The sequence below is a fragment of the Gorilla gorilla genome, chromosome 10 (genome assembly GCF_029281585.2).
Source record: "Gorilla gorilla gorilla isolate KB3781 chromosome 10, NHGRI_mGorGor1-v2.1_pri, whole genome shotgun sequence".
Lineage (NCBI taxonomy): Eukaryota > Metazoa > Chordata > Mammalia > Primates > Hominidae > Gorilla > Gorilla gorilla.
In genome coordinates, this window is record NC_073234.2 from 138,013,125 (window position 1) to 138,027,492 (window position 14,368).

At 42.0% G+C, this 14,368-nt stretch overlaps 1 protein-coding gene across 3 annotated transcripts in view; it reads left to right on the forward strand.

Annotated features, from left to right (window-relative positions):
• Nucleotides 1-14,368, forward strand: part of KNTC1 (kinetochore associated 1) — a 99,450-nt gene that overhangs the window by 53,588 nt on the left and 31,494 nt on the right. For all 3 annotated transcript variants that reach the window (XM_019038686.4, XM_055358253.2, XM_055358254.2), the window contains 10 exons: nucleotides 1,194-1,474; nucleotides 2,774-2,946; nucleotides 3,389-3,486; nucleotides 4,131-4,269; nucleotides 5,184-5,240; nucleotides 6,186-6,349; nucleotides 7,184-7,288; nucleotides 9,085-9,213; nucleotides 9,832-9,948; nucleotides 12,779-12,888. In XM_019038686.4, the coding sequence (XP_018894231.2) occupies nucleotides 1,194-1,474; nucleotides 2,774-2,946; nucleotides 3,389-3,486; nucleotides 4,131-4,269; nucleotides 5,184-5,240; nucleotides 6,186-6,349; nucleotides 7,184-7,288; nucleotides 9,085-9,213; nucleotides 9,832-9,948; nucleotides 12,779-12,888 (1,373 nt within the window). The remainder of the gene's footprint in view (nucleotides 1-1,193; nucleotides 1,475-2,773; nucleotides 2,947-3,388; nucleotides 3,487-4,130; nucleotides 4,270-5,183; nucleotides 5,241-6,185; nucleotides 6,350-7,183; nucleotides 7,289-9,084; nucleotides 9,214-9,831; nucleotides 9,949-12,778; nucleotides 12,889-14,368) is intronic.

A 14,368-nucleotide genomic window follows, 5' to 3' on the forward strand; every position in this document is an offset into this window, starting at 1 on the left:
ACAAAGTCTCACTCTGTTGCCCAGGCTGGAGGGCTGTGGCATGATATCAGCTTACTGCAGATTCTGCCTCCCAGGTTCAAGAGATTCTCCTGTCTCAGCCTCTTGAGTAGCTGAGACTCCAGGCATGTGCCACCACACCTAGCTAGTTTTTATGTTTTCAATAGAGACGGGGTTTTGCCATGTTTGCCAGGCTGGTCTCAAACTCCTGGCCTCAAGCGATCTGCCCACCTCATCCTCCCAAAATACTGGGATTATAGGTGTGAGCCACCGTGCGTGGATGCATTATTAATTTTGTTAAAATACTTATAACAAAATGTTCCATGTTAACAGTTATTTAGTTTGTAATTCAGTGGTGTTAATTACATTCACAGTGTTGTGCAGCCATCACCTCTATCTACTTTTTCATCACCCTGAGCAGAAACTCTGTAGCCATGAAAAAATAACTCCCCTTTCCTCTCTTCCCGCAGCCCCTGGTTATCTCTACTTTCTGTCGCTGTGAATTTGCTTATTCTAGCTATTTCATATAAGTGGAATCATACAATTAAGCATGTAAAGGAGTCCTATGACCCAAAAATTTGAGACCAGCTGTAAATAGCTTTCTCTGTGAAAACCATCTGGAGGCCGGGTGCAGTGGTTCATGCCTGTAATCCCAACGCTTTGGGAGAGTGAGGCTAGAGGATCACTTGAGCTCATGAGTTTGAGACTACCCTAGGCAACATAGTGAGACCTCGTCTCTACTAAAAATAACAAAAATTAGCCGGGCGTGGTGATGCGTGCCTGCAGTCCCAGCTACTTTGGAGGCTGAAGCGAGAAGATGGTGTGAGACTAGAAGGTTGAGGCGCAGGAGCTGTGTTTATACCACTGCACTCCAGCCTGGGCAACAGAGTGAAACCCTGCCTTAAAATAAACGAATGAATGGATGGATGTAAATAACTGGGAACTACCTGGCTGAGGTGGGGAGGGGAGGAGGGCAAAGGTCGAAAAACTACCCATCGGGTACTATGCTGAGTGATGGGATCAGTTGTACCTCAAGCCTCAGCATCACGCAATATACCCAGGTGAGAAGCCCAGAGATGTACCCCTGAATCTAAAATAAAAGTTGAAATTATGAAAAAAAAAAACTAATGAAAATGATTATTTTAAACAATAGATTAAACAGACTTCGAACTTTGTCTTGCTTACCTTTGCTACAGGAGAACTTTGAGGTCTTTCTTTCATTTGAAGATTATAGCAATAGTTCCCTCGTAGCAGATCTCCGTGAGCAGCACATTAAAGCTCATGAAGTTGCACAGGTGAAACACAAACCCGGGAGCACCCCAGAGCCCATAGCTGCTGAGGTGAGGAGCCCAAGCATGGAATCAAAGCTGCACAGACAGGCGCTGGCCCTGCAGATGTCCAAACAAGAGCTGGAGGCAGAGCTGACCTTGAGAGCCTTAAAAGATGGGAACATCAAAACAGCACTGAAAAAATGCAGGTGACATTCCAGATCCCTGAATTTCATAGCTTCTCTGAAAGTAAATTGCAGCTGGGCACGGTGGCTCATACCTGTAATCCCAGCAATTTAGGAGGCCGAGGCAGGCGGATCACAAGGTCAGGAGATCAAGACCATCCTGGCTAACATGGTGAAACCCTGTCTCTACTAAAAATACAAAAAATTAGCCAGGCGTGGTGGCATGTGCCTACAGTCCCAGCTACTAGGGAGGCTGAGGCAGGATCGTGGCAGGTTGCAGTGAGCCGAGATCACACCACTGCACTCCAGCCTGAGCTACAGAGCAAGACTCCGTCTCAAAAAAAGAAAGAAAGAAAGTAACAATTGCCTGATTTCTTCAGTCATAAGGGTAGGGCCAGTGACACTCTTTTTTCACAGAAGCAATTCTTGATTTCTCACCTTCAGAGCGTATTTTGGGCCTCAGTGTCAGAAAGTAGTAGCATAAAAGGCAAGTAAGCAATACTGCAGAGTTAGGTAACATAACCATTAAATTTAGGTTACTGTGCACTTCAGCATTTAATGGTATCCTTAGTCATTTGAAAAACAGGCTGGGGCCAGGTTTGGTGACTCACGCCTGTAATCCCAGTACTTTGGGAGGCTGAGCGGGCAGATCACTTGAGGTCAGGAGTTCAAGACCAGCCTGGCCAACACAGTGAAACCCTGTCTCTACTAAAAATACAACTGTTAGTTGGGTGTGGTGGTGGGCACCTCTAATCCCAGCTACTCGGGAGGCTGAGGCAGGAGAATCGCTTGAACCTGGGAGGTGGAGGTTGCAGTGAGCCCAGATCGTGCCATTGCACTCCAGCCCGGGCGACAGAGTGAGGCTCAGTCTCAGAAAAAGAAAAACAGGCTGGGCACGGTGACTCACACCTGTAATCCCAGCAATTTGGGAGGCCAAGGCAGGAGGATTACTTCAGCCCAGGAGTTTGAGACCAGCCTGGGCAACATAGTGAGAGCTCATCTGTACAAAAAAAATTTAAAAATTAGCCAAGTGTGGTGGCACACACCTGTAGTCTCAGCTACTTGGGAGGCTGAAGTGGGAAGATTGCTTGACCCTGGAGGTTGAGGCTGCAGTGAGCCATGATTGTATCACTGCACTCCTGCCTAGGTGATAGGGTCCTGCCTGTCTCAAAAAAACAAAAGAAAAACTACACTATATACCATGAGAACATTTAAAAGACATTGAATGTGTTGATGGTGGTGGTGATATATTAATCCAAGAAAGACCATGGGTTTACTTTCAGTGTGAGTATTCTAACTACCAATACTTTCTTTCTTCCAAAGCGACTTGTTTAAGTATCACTGCAATGCTGACACTGGGAAATTGCTATTTCTGACGTGTCAGAAGCTTTGTCAGATGTTGGCTGATAATGTCCCAGTGACAATGCCTGTGGGACTGAATCTTCCTTCCATGATACATGATCTAGCAAGCCAAGCTGCCACCATTTGCAGTCCAGGTGACAATATTTGTAATATACGTAGTTTTATATTCTCTGGTTCATGTCATACTTGTCTCCCAAATGCTGTCTCTTTACAATTGGACATCACGGTAATCAGACTAGAGATAGTATCTGCATTTCACAAAGGGATGCTTATAATTGATTCTCTTTGAGGATTATTGTTTGAAAGTATTTCAAAATACTAACAATGTGATTTCTGACTGTTGACATTACTCACTTTTGTAGGATTATGAAATTCCTTGCCTCCCATATCTGATCTTATTTTCAAGTCAAGCTTGAGAAAAAATTTAACTTTTTAGGGTAGTCGAAGCTATATGGAACCTTTCTATCTACATTGTGGCCTTCCTTAGAATTTTAAATGGTAATTATTAAAAGGTTGTTTTCATTATCCTAAAGACATGAAATATGAGTTTAATGATTTTTCTCCATTTTGTTTCAGATTTTTTACTAGATGCTTTAGAACTATGTAAACATACTTTAATGGCTGTAGAGCTTTCCAGACAGTGCCAAATGGATGACTGTGGAATCCTCATGAAAGTAAGTTACTTTTGAGTTTTTCCCCTTAAATCCTGGGCAACGCATTATGCACCTTTTTTTTTTTTCGGACAGGGTTTTGTTCTGTCACCCAGGCTGGAGTGCAGTGGCATGATCAAGGCTTACTGCAGTCTTGAACTGGGCTTAAGCAGTCCTCCCACCTCAGCCTTCTGAGTAGCTGGGACTACAAGTGTGTGCCACCACATCTGACTAATTAAAAAAAATTTTTTTTTTGCAGAGACAGGGTCTCACCATCTTGTCTAGGCTGGTCTTCAATTCCTGGGCTCAAGTGATTCCCCCACCTCAGCCTCTCAAAGTGCTCGGATTACAGGCATGAGCCACTGCACCTGGGCCGTTTTTTAATCATTTGCAAAGTTTATGAAAATACTGCATCCACCTCTTATGTTTTCTTACCCTAGACCGGAAAACAACGTAAGGGCATGAGGCCACTTCTCTGTTCCAGTCACTTGATTGGCTTTAATTTGCACTATCTTTCAAAACATTGGGCCTCCAGCAAGGCCTCCCTCGACATTGTCCTTCTGTTAGAGTTTAACTTAAAATGAAATTTCTGTAAGCCATAGACCAGAAGAAACAATGTGTTGTGCAGCGTACTGACTTCTCTCTTTTTTGTATGATTTGGCACCTAGGCTTCTTTTGGGACACATAAAGATCCATATGAAGAGTGGTCTTACAGTGACTTCTTCAGTGAAGATGGAATTGTTCTTGAGTCACAGATGGTGCTTCCAGTGATTTATGAACTGATTTCATCTCTTGTGCCTCTAGCTGGTAAGTCTTATTTGTATCATTATTTTCTATGTGTTTCTGTCTTATGTAAATTTAAACTGTAGAGGTTTGGAGCTAGAACTACACACGGTAATGTGGGCGAACCTTATAAGCATAATGTGGAGCTAAAGAAGCAGATACAAAAGAATAAATACTGTGTGATTTCATTTATGTAAAGTACAAACAGGCTAGGACTAAGCTGGTGCTGTTTGAAGTCAGGGCAGTGGTTACCCTTGAGGATGGGAAAGGGAAAGGAGGGAGCTGGGGAGCTGGCAATGTTTTGTTTCTTTTTTGTTTGTTTGTTTTGTTTTGTTTTGTTTTTGAGATGGAGTCCTGCTCTGTCACTCAGGCTGGAGTGCAGTAGCATGATCTCAGCTCACTGCAACCTCTGTCTCCTGGGTTCAAGCAATTATTGTGCCTCAGCCTCCCAGGTAGCTGGAATTACAGGCTCATGCCACCATGCCTGGCTGATTTTGTATTTTCAGTAGAGATGGGGTTTCACCATGTTGGCCAGGCTGGTCTCAATCTCCTGACCTCAAGTGATTTGCCCGCCTCAGCCTTCCAAAGTGCAGGGATTACAGGCATGAGCCACCACGCCTGGCCGATGTTCTGTTTCTTGATCTGGATGCTGCTTCTTCAGTTTGTGGACGTTTATCAGGTTATACACTTACCTGTGCATTTTCCTGTGTATATTTATTTTTAAAGAATCAGTTCGCTTTAGAACTTTTTTTATAATAGTGAAATATTTACACATCTGTGAGTGTACGTGCTGTGTGAGGGTTATTTATTTATTAGTTGTATAATTTAAGGGGTCCAAGTGCTATTTTGTTACATGGATATATTGCATAGTGATGAAGTCTGGGCTTTCAGTGTGGCCATCTATTTAGTGTTGTTTAATGTTTTATTATCTTTTGTAGAAAGCAAGAGATATCCCTTGGAGTCTACCAGTTTGCCATACTGCTCCCTTAATGAAGGTATTTGGCACAAGAAATATATAGCATTCTATTAATATTTATTTATTTATTTATTTTATTTTTTTGAGACAGAGTCTTGCTCTGTTGCCCAGGCTGGAGTGAAATGGCATGATCGGAGCTCACTGCAACCTCTCCACCTCCCGGGCTCAAGCAGTTCTCCTGCCTTAGCCTCCCAAGTAGCTGGGATTACAGGCGTATGCCACCACGCCCAGCTAGTTCTTTTGTATTTTTAGTAGAGACAGGATTTCACCGTGTTGGCCAGCCTGGTCTTGAACTCCTGACATCAGGTGATCCACCCGCCTCAGCCTCCCAAAGTGCTGGGATTACAGGCGTGAGCCACCACATCTGGCCTTAAGATTTCTTAATAGAAAGAAATGGTGGTGTGCTCCTGTAGTCCTGTTTACTTGGGAGGCTGAGGTGGGAGGATCTCTTGAGCCCAGGAGGTCAGGGCTGCAATGAGCTATGATGGCACTACTGTACTCCAGCCTGGGCAACAGAAGACCCTATCTCTAAAAAAACAAAAAATCGTAGTTCTAGAAATTTCTTGAAATTCTAAATATGAATGTGATTTAATATCCTTAATGTAATTGTTTAGTTATTATTTTTACATTGTTATTTGTTTAAAAGTTCAGTAGATTATGTGATTTGGCTTATAGTGTTAACTTCTATGAATTTGTTTATAAATTTTTATCTTTCAAATGGAGAAATGGTTTTTCTTCAGCTAAAATAGGCAAGTTACAATCAAAGGATCTCATTAACTAGTGGACTTAGTTATTTTCCGGTTTAAGTCAAGCCTCATGTTAACTTCTCATTAACTAACTGAGAACAAACTCCATGACTGTTATCTGTATTGAAGAAGCAGGCTGTCCCTGAAAACAGTTTTCGATAATATGATCTTTCTTTGTTTAAAAAATCTAAATATTAAAATCCTTTATCACTCTGCAGGAGATGGCCTTGTTTTACCTGTTATAAATTCCATCTCTGCCCTGCTTCAGAATCTTCAGGAATCTAGCCAGTGGGAGCTAGCCCTAAGATTTGTGGTTGGTTCATTTGGTACCTGTCTTCAGCACTCTGTGTCAAACTTCATGAATGCCACTTTGAGTGGAAAGGTATAGCGTCAAGAACAAATACTTTGACTTGGGGTGAATATAGATGTAAAAGCACTAACAGAGGAATCTGGAGTCCACGTTTTCCTGTTGTCTTTGTAGCAAGGAAATTGGTAATTCGTCAGATTTAAGAACATCTGTTGAGCATCTCTAAGAATCTGGTGTGGGAATAAGGTGCCTGCACACTTTTTCATACTCATTCTTTGCAATAGCCCTGAGAGTTTCCAGTTTACAAATGTGGAAGCTCAGCTCAGATTCAGGGAGATGGAATAAGTTACCCAAGGTTTTATATTGTAGTGGTAAGTCTTCACACTCTAAGCTTAGTGCAGTGTCCACTATACCACATTTGGTCAAAATATCTGCTGTTTGTTTTATCACCTAAATGGCCAAATTATTATAATTATTTCTGAGAGTATCATTGAGCATCATTGAAGAGATTCTAGAAGACAAACTAACTGTTGATAACTCGCTTATGAAACTGGGCCTCAGAGGGAGTTGTCTTCATTTCTACTACTCTGTTGATATGTATTAAATGCTGACTCTTTTTTAATGAACTGTATTGAGGTATAACTTTCAAAATTAAAATGCACATTTTAAGTATATCAACCAATGTACTCACCTTGTCACCAACACCACAGTGAAGACTTAGGGTATTTTTAATGCTTCCTCTTTGCTCCCTCCCAGTCAGTCCCCGACCCCTTTCTAGCACTGTAGGTTAAATTCTGATACTTTTTGGATATAATGATGAATTTTCACCAAAGTTCCTTAATATTTGAAAAAATTTTCAGAATGATATATAGAACTAGACCTAAATATTTTTTTCTTCTTTTCTAAAAGTTATTTGGAGAGACTACATTAGTTAAATCAAGGCATGTTGTTATGGAATTGAAAGAAAAAGCTGTTATATTTATCAGGGAAAATGCTACAACACTACTGCACAAAGTAAGTATTTGTTCTGGGTAAAAATTTTGTTTGTTTTTTTTTTTGCCTTTTACCTCAGTTAACTGCATATGACTCAATAGTTTATGATTCAGTACAGTAGTATTTTACTATTCAAAAACTTCAAGAAACTGTCTTACAGCTAATCAATTATATTTTTTATTATGGTAATTGACATGCTATAGAGCTTTTATGAAATAGTAGTCAATCTTGTCCACTGTCGTATCCTGATTTTGGTTACTTATATTTATATTTATTTATTTTTTAGAGATGAGGTTTTTCTCTGTCACCCAGGCTGGAGTGCAGTAGTATGATCATAGTTTGCTGCAGCCTTGAACTTCTGGGTTCTAGTTATCCTCCTGCCTCAGCCTCCCAAGTCACTGAGATTATAGGCATGAGCAACTGTGCCCCACTCTGTAGTTATTTATTTTAGATTAAAGCATTCCAATGATCCTTTTACTTATTTCTATTGCAGAAATCCTAATTTTCCATTACCCTTTATTTTTTAAAAGATTCTAATATTTTAAATATTAGATTTTTTATTAGATGTTTTTAAATATTAGAAATATTTAATGTTTCATCAACTGTATTTGGTGAAAATATAGTTGCATTAAGCATTTAATTTTCATTTGTCAGATTACTTCTTTAAAAAAATTTTTTTTTTTTTTTTTTTGGAGACAGGGTCTCACTCTGTCACCTAGGCTATAGTGCAGAGGCACCATCATAGCTTACTGCAGCCTTGAACTCATGGGCTCAAGCAACCCTCCTGCTGCTCAGCCTCCTGAGTATCTGGGGCTGCTGGTGCACCACCATGCCTGGCTAATTTGTAAAAATTTTTTGTAGAGACAGGTCTCACTGTGTTGCCCAGGCTGGTGTTGGACTCTCGGCCTCGAGCAATCCTTCCACCTTGGTCTCCTGAAATGCTGAAAGTACAGGCATGATATTGTGCCCGGGCCCCCCCAATTTTTTTTTTTTTTTTTTTTTTTTTTGAGACGGAGTCTTGCACTCTTGTCCAGGCTGGAATGCAGTGGCGCGATTTCGGCTCACTGCAAGCTCCGCCTCCCGGGTTCACGCCATTCTCCTGCCTCAGCCTCCTGAGTAGGTGGGACTACAGGTGCCCACCACCATGCCTGGCTAATTTTTGGTATTTTTAGTAGAGACCGGGTTTCACTGTGTTAGCCAGGATGGTCTTGATCTCCTGACCCTTGTGATCCACCCTCCTTGGCCTCCCAAAGTGCTGGGATTATAGGCATGAACCACCGCGCCTGGCCTAAAATTTTTTATTTGGAGATAATTTCAAAGTTTCAGGAAAATTTTAAGAATAGCACAAAGATCTTTGGTATACCGCTTACTGTTTTATCATTTTCTGGCATGCTCTCTCTTTCTCTATTTTTCTATTTATATATAAAATCATTTCATATTTTGTATATATTTTTTGTATTTAGGATTTAGTTACATACATTATAGCTCTTTACCCCTAAATATTTCAGTGCCCTATAGAACTTGTAGTTGCTTTCCTTACTCTTCGGATAGTGATAAAGGACATTAAACCTAAGCAAACACATTAGAACTATGTTACTATAACTTTTCATGAAACACTTGTTCTTCTGTAGTGTCTATAATTCAATTTAGTGGTAAATAAACCTTGAGACACTGAATTCTGTTTTTTTTCTTTAAAAAGTTTTTTTAATTATAAATTAAAATTATTCCTCTTTATTTGTATTTCTGCCCTTTGTGAACAAAATTAATTCTGTTTTGATTGTGAAGAATTTGCTGCTTTTGCTGGTTTCTTCCTGTAGGTATTTAATTGTCGCTTGGTAGATCTTGACCTGGCGTTGGGTTACTGCACTCTCTTACCTCAAAAAGATGTGTTTGAAAATCTCTGGAAGCTCATAGATAAAGCATGGCAGAATTACGACAAAATCTTGGTATGTCCTAAGGAAGCACACCTTCAATTCTTGAAGTATTCAAGATTGGGGGGTAGAAATGAAGTTGGTTTTGCCACCTGTTCTTAAAGATTTAGTAGAAGAAATGTTGAGCTAACTCGTGATTTCTACCAGCTTCTGCTTGACTGGTGACATACTGTTGCCTGTATATGCAAGTTATGAGCATTGTTCAACCCAAAGAATTACAGTTTTTTAATTTCTTAAAATCTGTGTACACCCTTAGAACCTCAAATCTTATTTTGGTGTAGTTGAAACCCTAGACCCATGAATCAGTTTGTTTTTGTAGGATAAGTTTAACAGATAGAAAATTTCTCTTGGATATTGTGTTAAAATTTGCCTTTTATGGATAGGATTTTCTTGCAAGATAACTAAAAATTGGCCTTTTATTATAAAGGAAAGCCAGGCTAAATGTATAGCATTATATGAAAACCTGAATTACCTAAATATTACATAACAAGTAATGACTGTGTACAAAATAATATGTAACATTCTACACGGTTATCACAAAGTTATGATTTTTATTGTTGCGTTTCATCTAAAAGGTGTTATAAGAATACATTCTACTTACGATTGAACTTTAATTCTATTTTAATTTTTTAGGCAATATCTCTGGTGGGCTCTGAGCTGGCAAGTCTCTATCAGGAAATAGAAATGGGGCTTAAGTTCCGTGAACTCAGTACTGATGCCCAGTGGGGCATTCGTCTTGGTAAACTTGGTGTGAGTATTCTTTGTACTGCTATCATCGATTCTGTTAATTACCCGGTTGGAAAATTTAAAACAAAGATTTTGTTGTCCTTTACTTTTGGGAGGAGAGCGTATGTGTACTGCCTCATACATTTTATTAACTACACACATAGGTGCTTTCAAAGAAATAAGGAACTTTTTGCCTCATTTCCTTTTTTTCTGTATTTTTAAGGAAATTAAAAGGGGCCTGACATTTTCAGCTGCTTAACTTTCTCATTTATAGGTATATATCTAGTATCAATTGACATTTATGCTATTTCAGGCCTAGCCTTTAGCCTCATACTTTTGTTTTCTGCTGCTGTTATTTAAAGATAATATTAAAATGTATATACAGCTATATACCATGCTTCAAGAACTCCTAGTGAGAGGTGACAGCGTGCTGGCAGTCCTCAGCCCTCGCTCGCTCTGGGCGCCTCCTCTGCCTGGGCTCCCACTTTGGCGGCACTTGAGGAGTCCTTTGGCCTGCCGCTGCACTGTGGGAGCCCCTTTCTGGGCTGGCCAAGGCCAGAGCCGCCTCCCTCAGCTTGCAGGGAAGTGTGGAGGGAGAGGCGCGAGCAGGAACCGGGGCTGCGCACGGCGCTTGCGGGCCAGCTGGAGTTTCGGGTGGATGTGGGCTTGGCGGGCCCCGCACTCGGAGCGGCCGGCCGGCCCTGCCGGCCCCGCCGGCCCCGGGCAGTGAGGGGCTTAGCACCCGGGCCAGCGGCTGCGGAGGGTGTACTGGGTCCCCCAGCAATACCAGCCCACTGGCGCTGCGCTCGATTTCTCGCCGGGCCTTAGCTGCCTTCCCACGGGGCAGGCCTTGGGACTGCAGCCTGCCATGCCTGAGCCTTCCCCCACCTCCGTGGGTTCCTGTGCAGCCCCAGCCTCCCCGACAAATGCCGCCCCGTGCTCCATGGCGCCCAGTCCCATCGACCGCCCAAGGGCTGAGGAGTGCAAGCGCGTGGCGCGGGACTGGCAGGCAGCTCCACCTGCAGCCCCGGTGTGGGATCCACTAGGTGAAGCCAGCTGGGCTCCTGAGTCTGGTGGGGACGTGGAGAGTCTTTATATCTAGCTCAGGGATTGTAAACACACCAATCAGCACCCTGTGTTTAGCTCAAGGTTTGTGAATGCACCAATCGATACTGTATCTAGCTGCTCTGGTGGGGCCTTGGAGAACCTGTGTGTGGAAACTCTGTATCTAACTAATCTGATGGGGACCTGGAGAACCTTTGTATCTAGCTCAGGGATTGTAAACGCACCAATCAGCGCCATGTCAAAACAGGCCACTCTGCTCTACCAATCAGCAGGATGTGGGTGGGGCCAGATAAGAGAATAAAAGCAGGCTGCCGGAGCTAGCAGTGGCAACCCGCTCGGGTCCCCTTCTACACTGTGGAAGCTTTGTTCTTTAGCTGTTCGCAATAAATCTTGCTACTGCTCACTCTTTGGGTCCACGCTGCTTTTATGAGCTGTAAGACTCACCATGAAGATCTGCAGCTTCTTTCCTGAGTCAAGACCACGAGCCCACCAGGAGGAAGGAACAACTCCAGACGCTCTGCCTTAAGAGCTGTAACACTCACCGCGAAGGTCTGCAGCTTCACTCCTGAGCCAGCGAGACCACGAACCCATCAGAAGGAAGAAACTCCGAACACATCTGAACATCAGAAGGAACAAACTCCAGACGCGCCACCTTAAGAGCTGTAACACTCACCGCGGGGGTCCGCGGCTTCATTCTTGAAGTCAGTGAGACCAAGAACCCACTAAGTCCGGACACACTAGCAGAGGGGACGTAAATGGCCTTTATTTTTCTTTTTTTCTTTTTTTTTTTTTTTTGAGACAGAGTCTTGCTCTTTTGCCAGGCTGGAGTGCAGTGGGACGATCTCGGCTCACTGCAACATCCGCCTTCCGGGCTCAGGCAATTCCCCTGCCTCAGCCTCCCAAGTAGCTGGGACTACAGGCATGCACCACCACGCCCGGCTAATTTTTTGTATTTTAGTAGAGACAGGGTTTCACTGTATTGGCCAGGATGGTCTCCCATCTCTTGACCTCGTGATCCGCCCACCTCGGCCTCCCAAAGTGCTGGGAGTACAGACGTGAGCTACCGCACCCAGCCTTGACCTTTATTTTTGACATTGTAAAAGAACAGACAAGCAGGCAGGGCGCAATCTTGTCTTTGACAGGATCTTATTCTGTCACCCAGGCTGGAGTGCAGTGGCATTATCATGGCTCACTGCAGCCTTGCCGTCTAGGGCCTAAGTGATCCTCCCAGCTTAGCCTCCTGAGTAGCTGGGACTACAGGCATGCACCACCATGCCCAGCTAATTGTTTTGTATTTTTTTGTAGAGACAAGGTTTCCATGTTGGCCAAGCTGGTCTCAAACTCCTGACCTCAAGTGATCCACCCGCCTCAGCCTCCCCCACAGTGCTGGGATTATAAGCATGAGCCAAAACCCTGTTTTCTTTACCAAAAATATAAGACATTTTATTTGCTAACAGTTTGACTTATCAGAAAGGTAATCAGTACAGAAATGCTGTATGTTTTGAAGCTTAATTCTGCTGCAGTAATGGAACTGGTGTTCTGTTGACATTAACAATCAAACCTTTCAGATGAAGAGGCAATGGTTAGGATGACTAAGGAGTTTCGGACCCATGTACACCTCAAATCTCAGAATGATGGCTGGGTTGGGTAGTGTGAGGTTGGAGGAGCTATAGACAAATGTTTCTTTTTAAAAAAGGATACTAAGAAGGCAAGTCATGATGTTGCCCTTACTCTGATACATTTCAGTGTAGAGGGTTTTTTTGGTTTGTTTTTTTCTTTTTATTTCTAGATTTCTTTTCAACCAGTTTTCAGGCAACATTTTCTCACCAAGAAAGACCTCATTAAAGCTCTTGTGGAGAATATAGATATGGACACAAGCCTCATTTTGGAATATTGCAGGTAATTCTTTAAACATTAACAGTATTTTTGCTGTTAACAAACTGGTAATTCTTATTGCAAGAACACAGTAATAACGATGATTATTTTATGAGGTCCATAGACCGCTATTTTCTTTTGCTCATTCCCAAACTGAGTAAATATGAAATCAGATTAGAGTCTCTTACGATATCACCATTTAAATTCACCATTTAGTGTTTCCCAAACTTGTCTCCTGATAAGCATTGCCTAGGGCACTTGATTTCAAATGCAGGTTTCTGGGCCTCTCTGGCAGTTCTGACTCAGTGGGTCTGGACCAAGGCCTAGAAATTGCTGGTCTCTAATAGGGGCTCAGGTGATTCCTATGATCAGAAAAGTTGGAGAATATTCTTCTGAGTAATAATAAACTTCTAAATCAGGTTAACTAGGGAGCAAAGTAATCTTAAAAATTAATGAAAAGTATGATTTAGGGAGAATTTCTAATTTCCTATTAAAAATATTTATAAAAGAATTTTTATTTTTATTTAATTTCTTTATTTATTTGAGACGTAGTCTCCCTCTGTCACCCAGGCTGGAGCGCAGTGGCGTAATCTCAGCTCTCCGCAACCTCCACCTTCAAGCCATTCTCTGGCCTCAACCTCCCAAGTAGCTGGAATTACAGGCATGCACCACCACACCTGGCTAATTTTTATATTTTTAATAGAGATGGGGTTTCACCATGTTGGCCAGGCTGGTCCCGAACTCCTGACCTCAAGTGATTCACCCGCCTCAGCCTCCCGAAGTACTGGGATTATAGGTGTGAGCCACTGCGCCTGAACAAGAATGTTTAGAACTAAGATAAAATGTGTTATTTATAGATTCAGCTGACTTTGATGAGTAGGGATAAATGATTTGTAATTTATATCTCAGATGTTTCTGTCTAGTAAATACAAGGACTCGTTTTCTGGTGTCAGAATGCTTTCAGATATGTCACCTCATTTAATTTTTACAGTTCTTATTGCATATGTTGCCAGTTGATATATGAGAAAACAAACCCATAGTATGTGACCTGCTCAAGGTCAAATTATTAATGACTGCTTCTAAAATATTATGGGTGCTGTAACCTCCATCTGATTTGTAACAGATTAATGGAATCTGAGTTATTGAGAATGAAACTGCTTGGTACATTTCCTGCACTGGGCAGGCATCTAGTTCTTTGTCTCTGTGGATAGTGGGGAGAGACTGTGGCTGTCACCATCCAGTACCTGTAAGTCAAGGACTATAGGCTGCCCATAGCTCGAAGGAGCACTGACTTAAAAGAGTAGTTTGAAATAACAAAACTATGTCATTCTTCAGTTTAGAGTGTTATAAATCCAGACTAGGGTATGCACACTCTTATCTTTTTTATTAATTTGAACTTCTGCTAGATTCTTCTGTGATGTTTTATGGTGCAGGACACTTTTTTGAAATTTAAATAGCTATAATGTCAAGTTCATTTCATAATTATTCTACTTATGTGGCATTG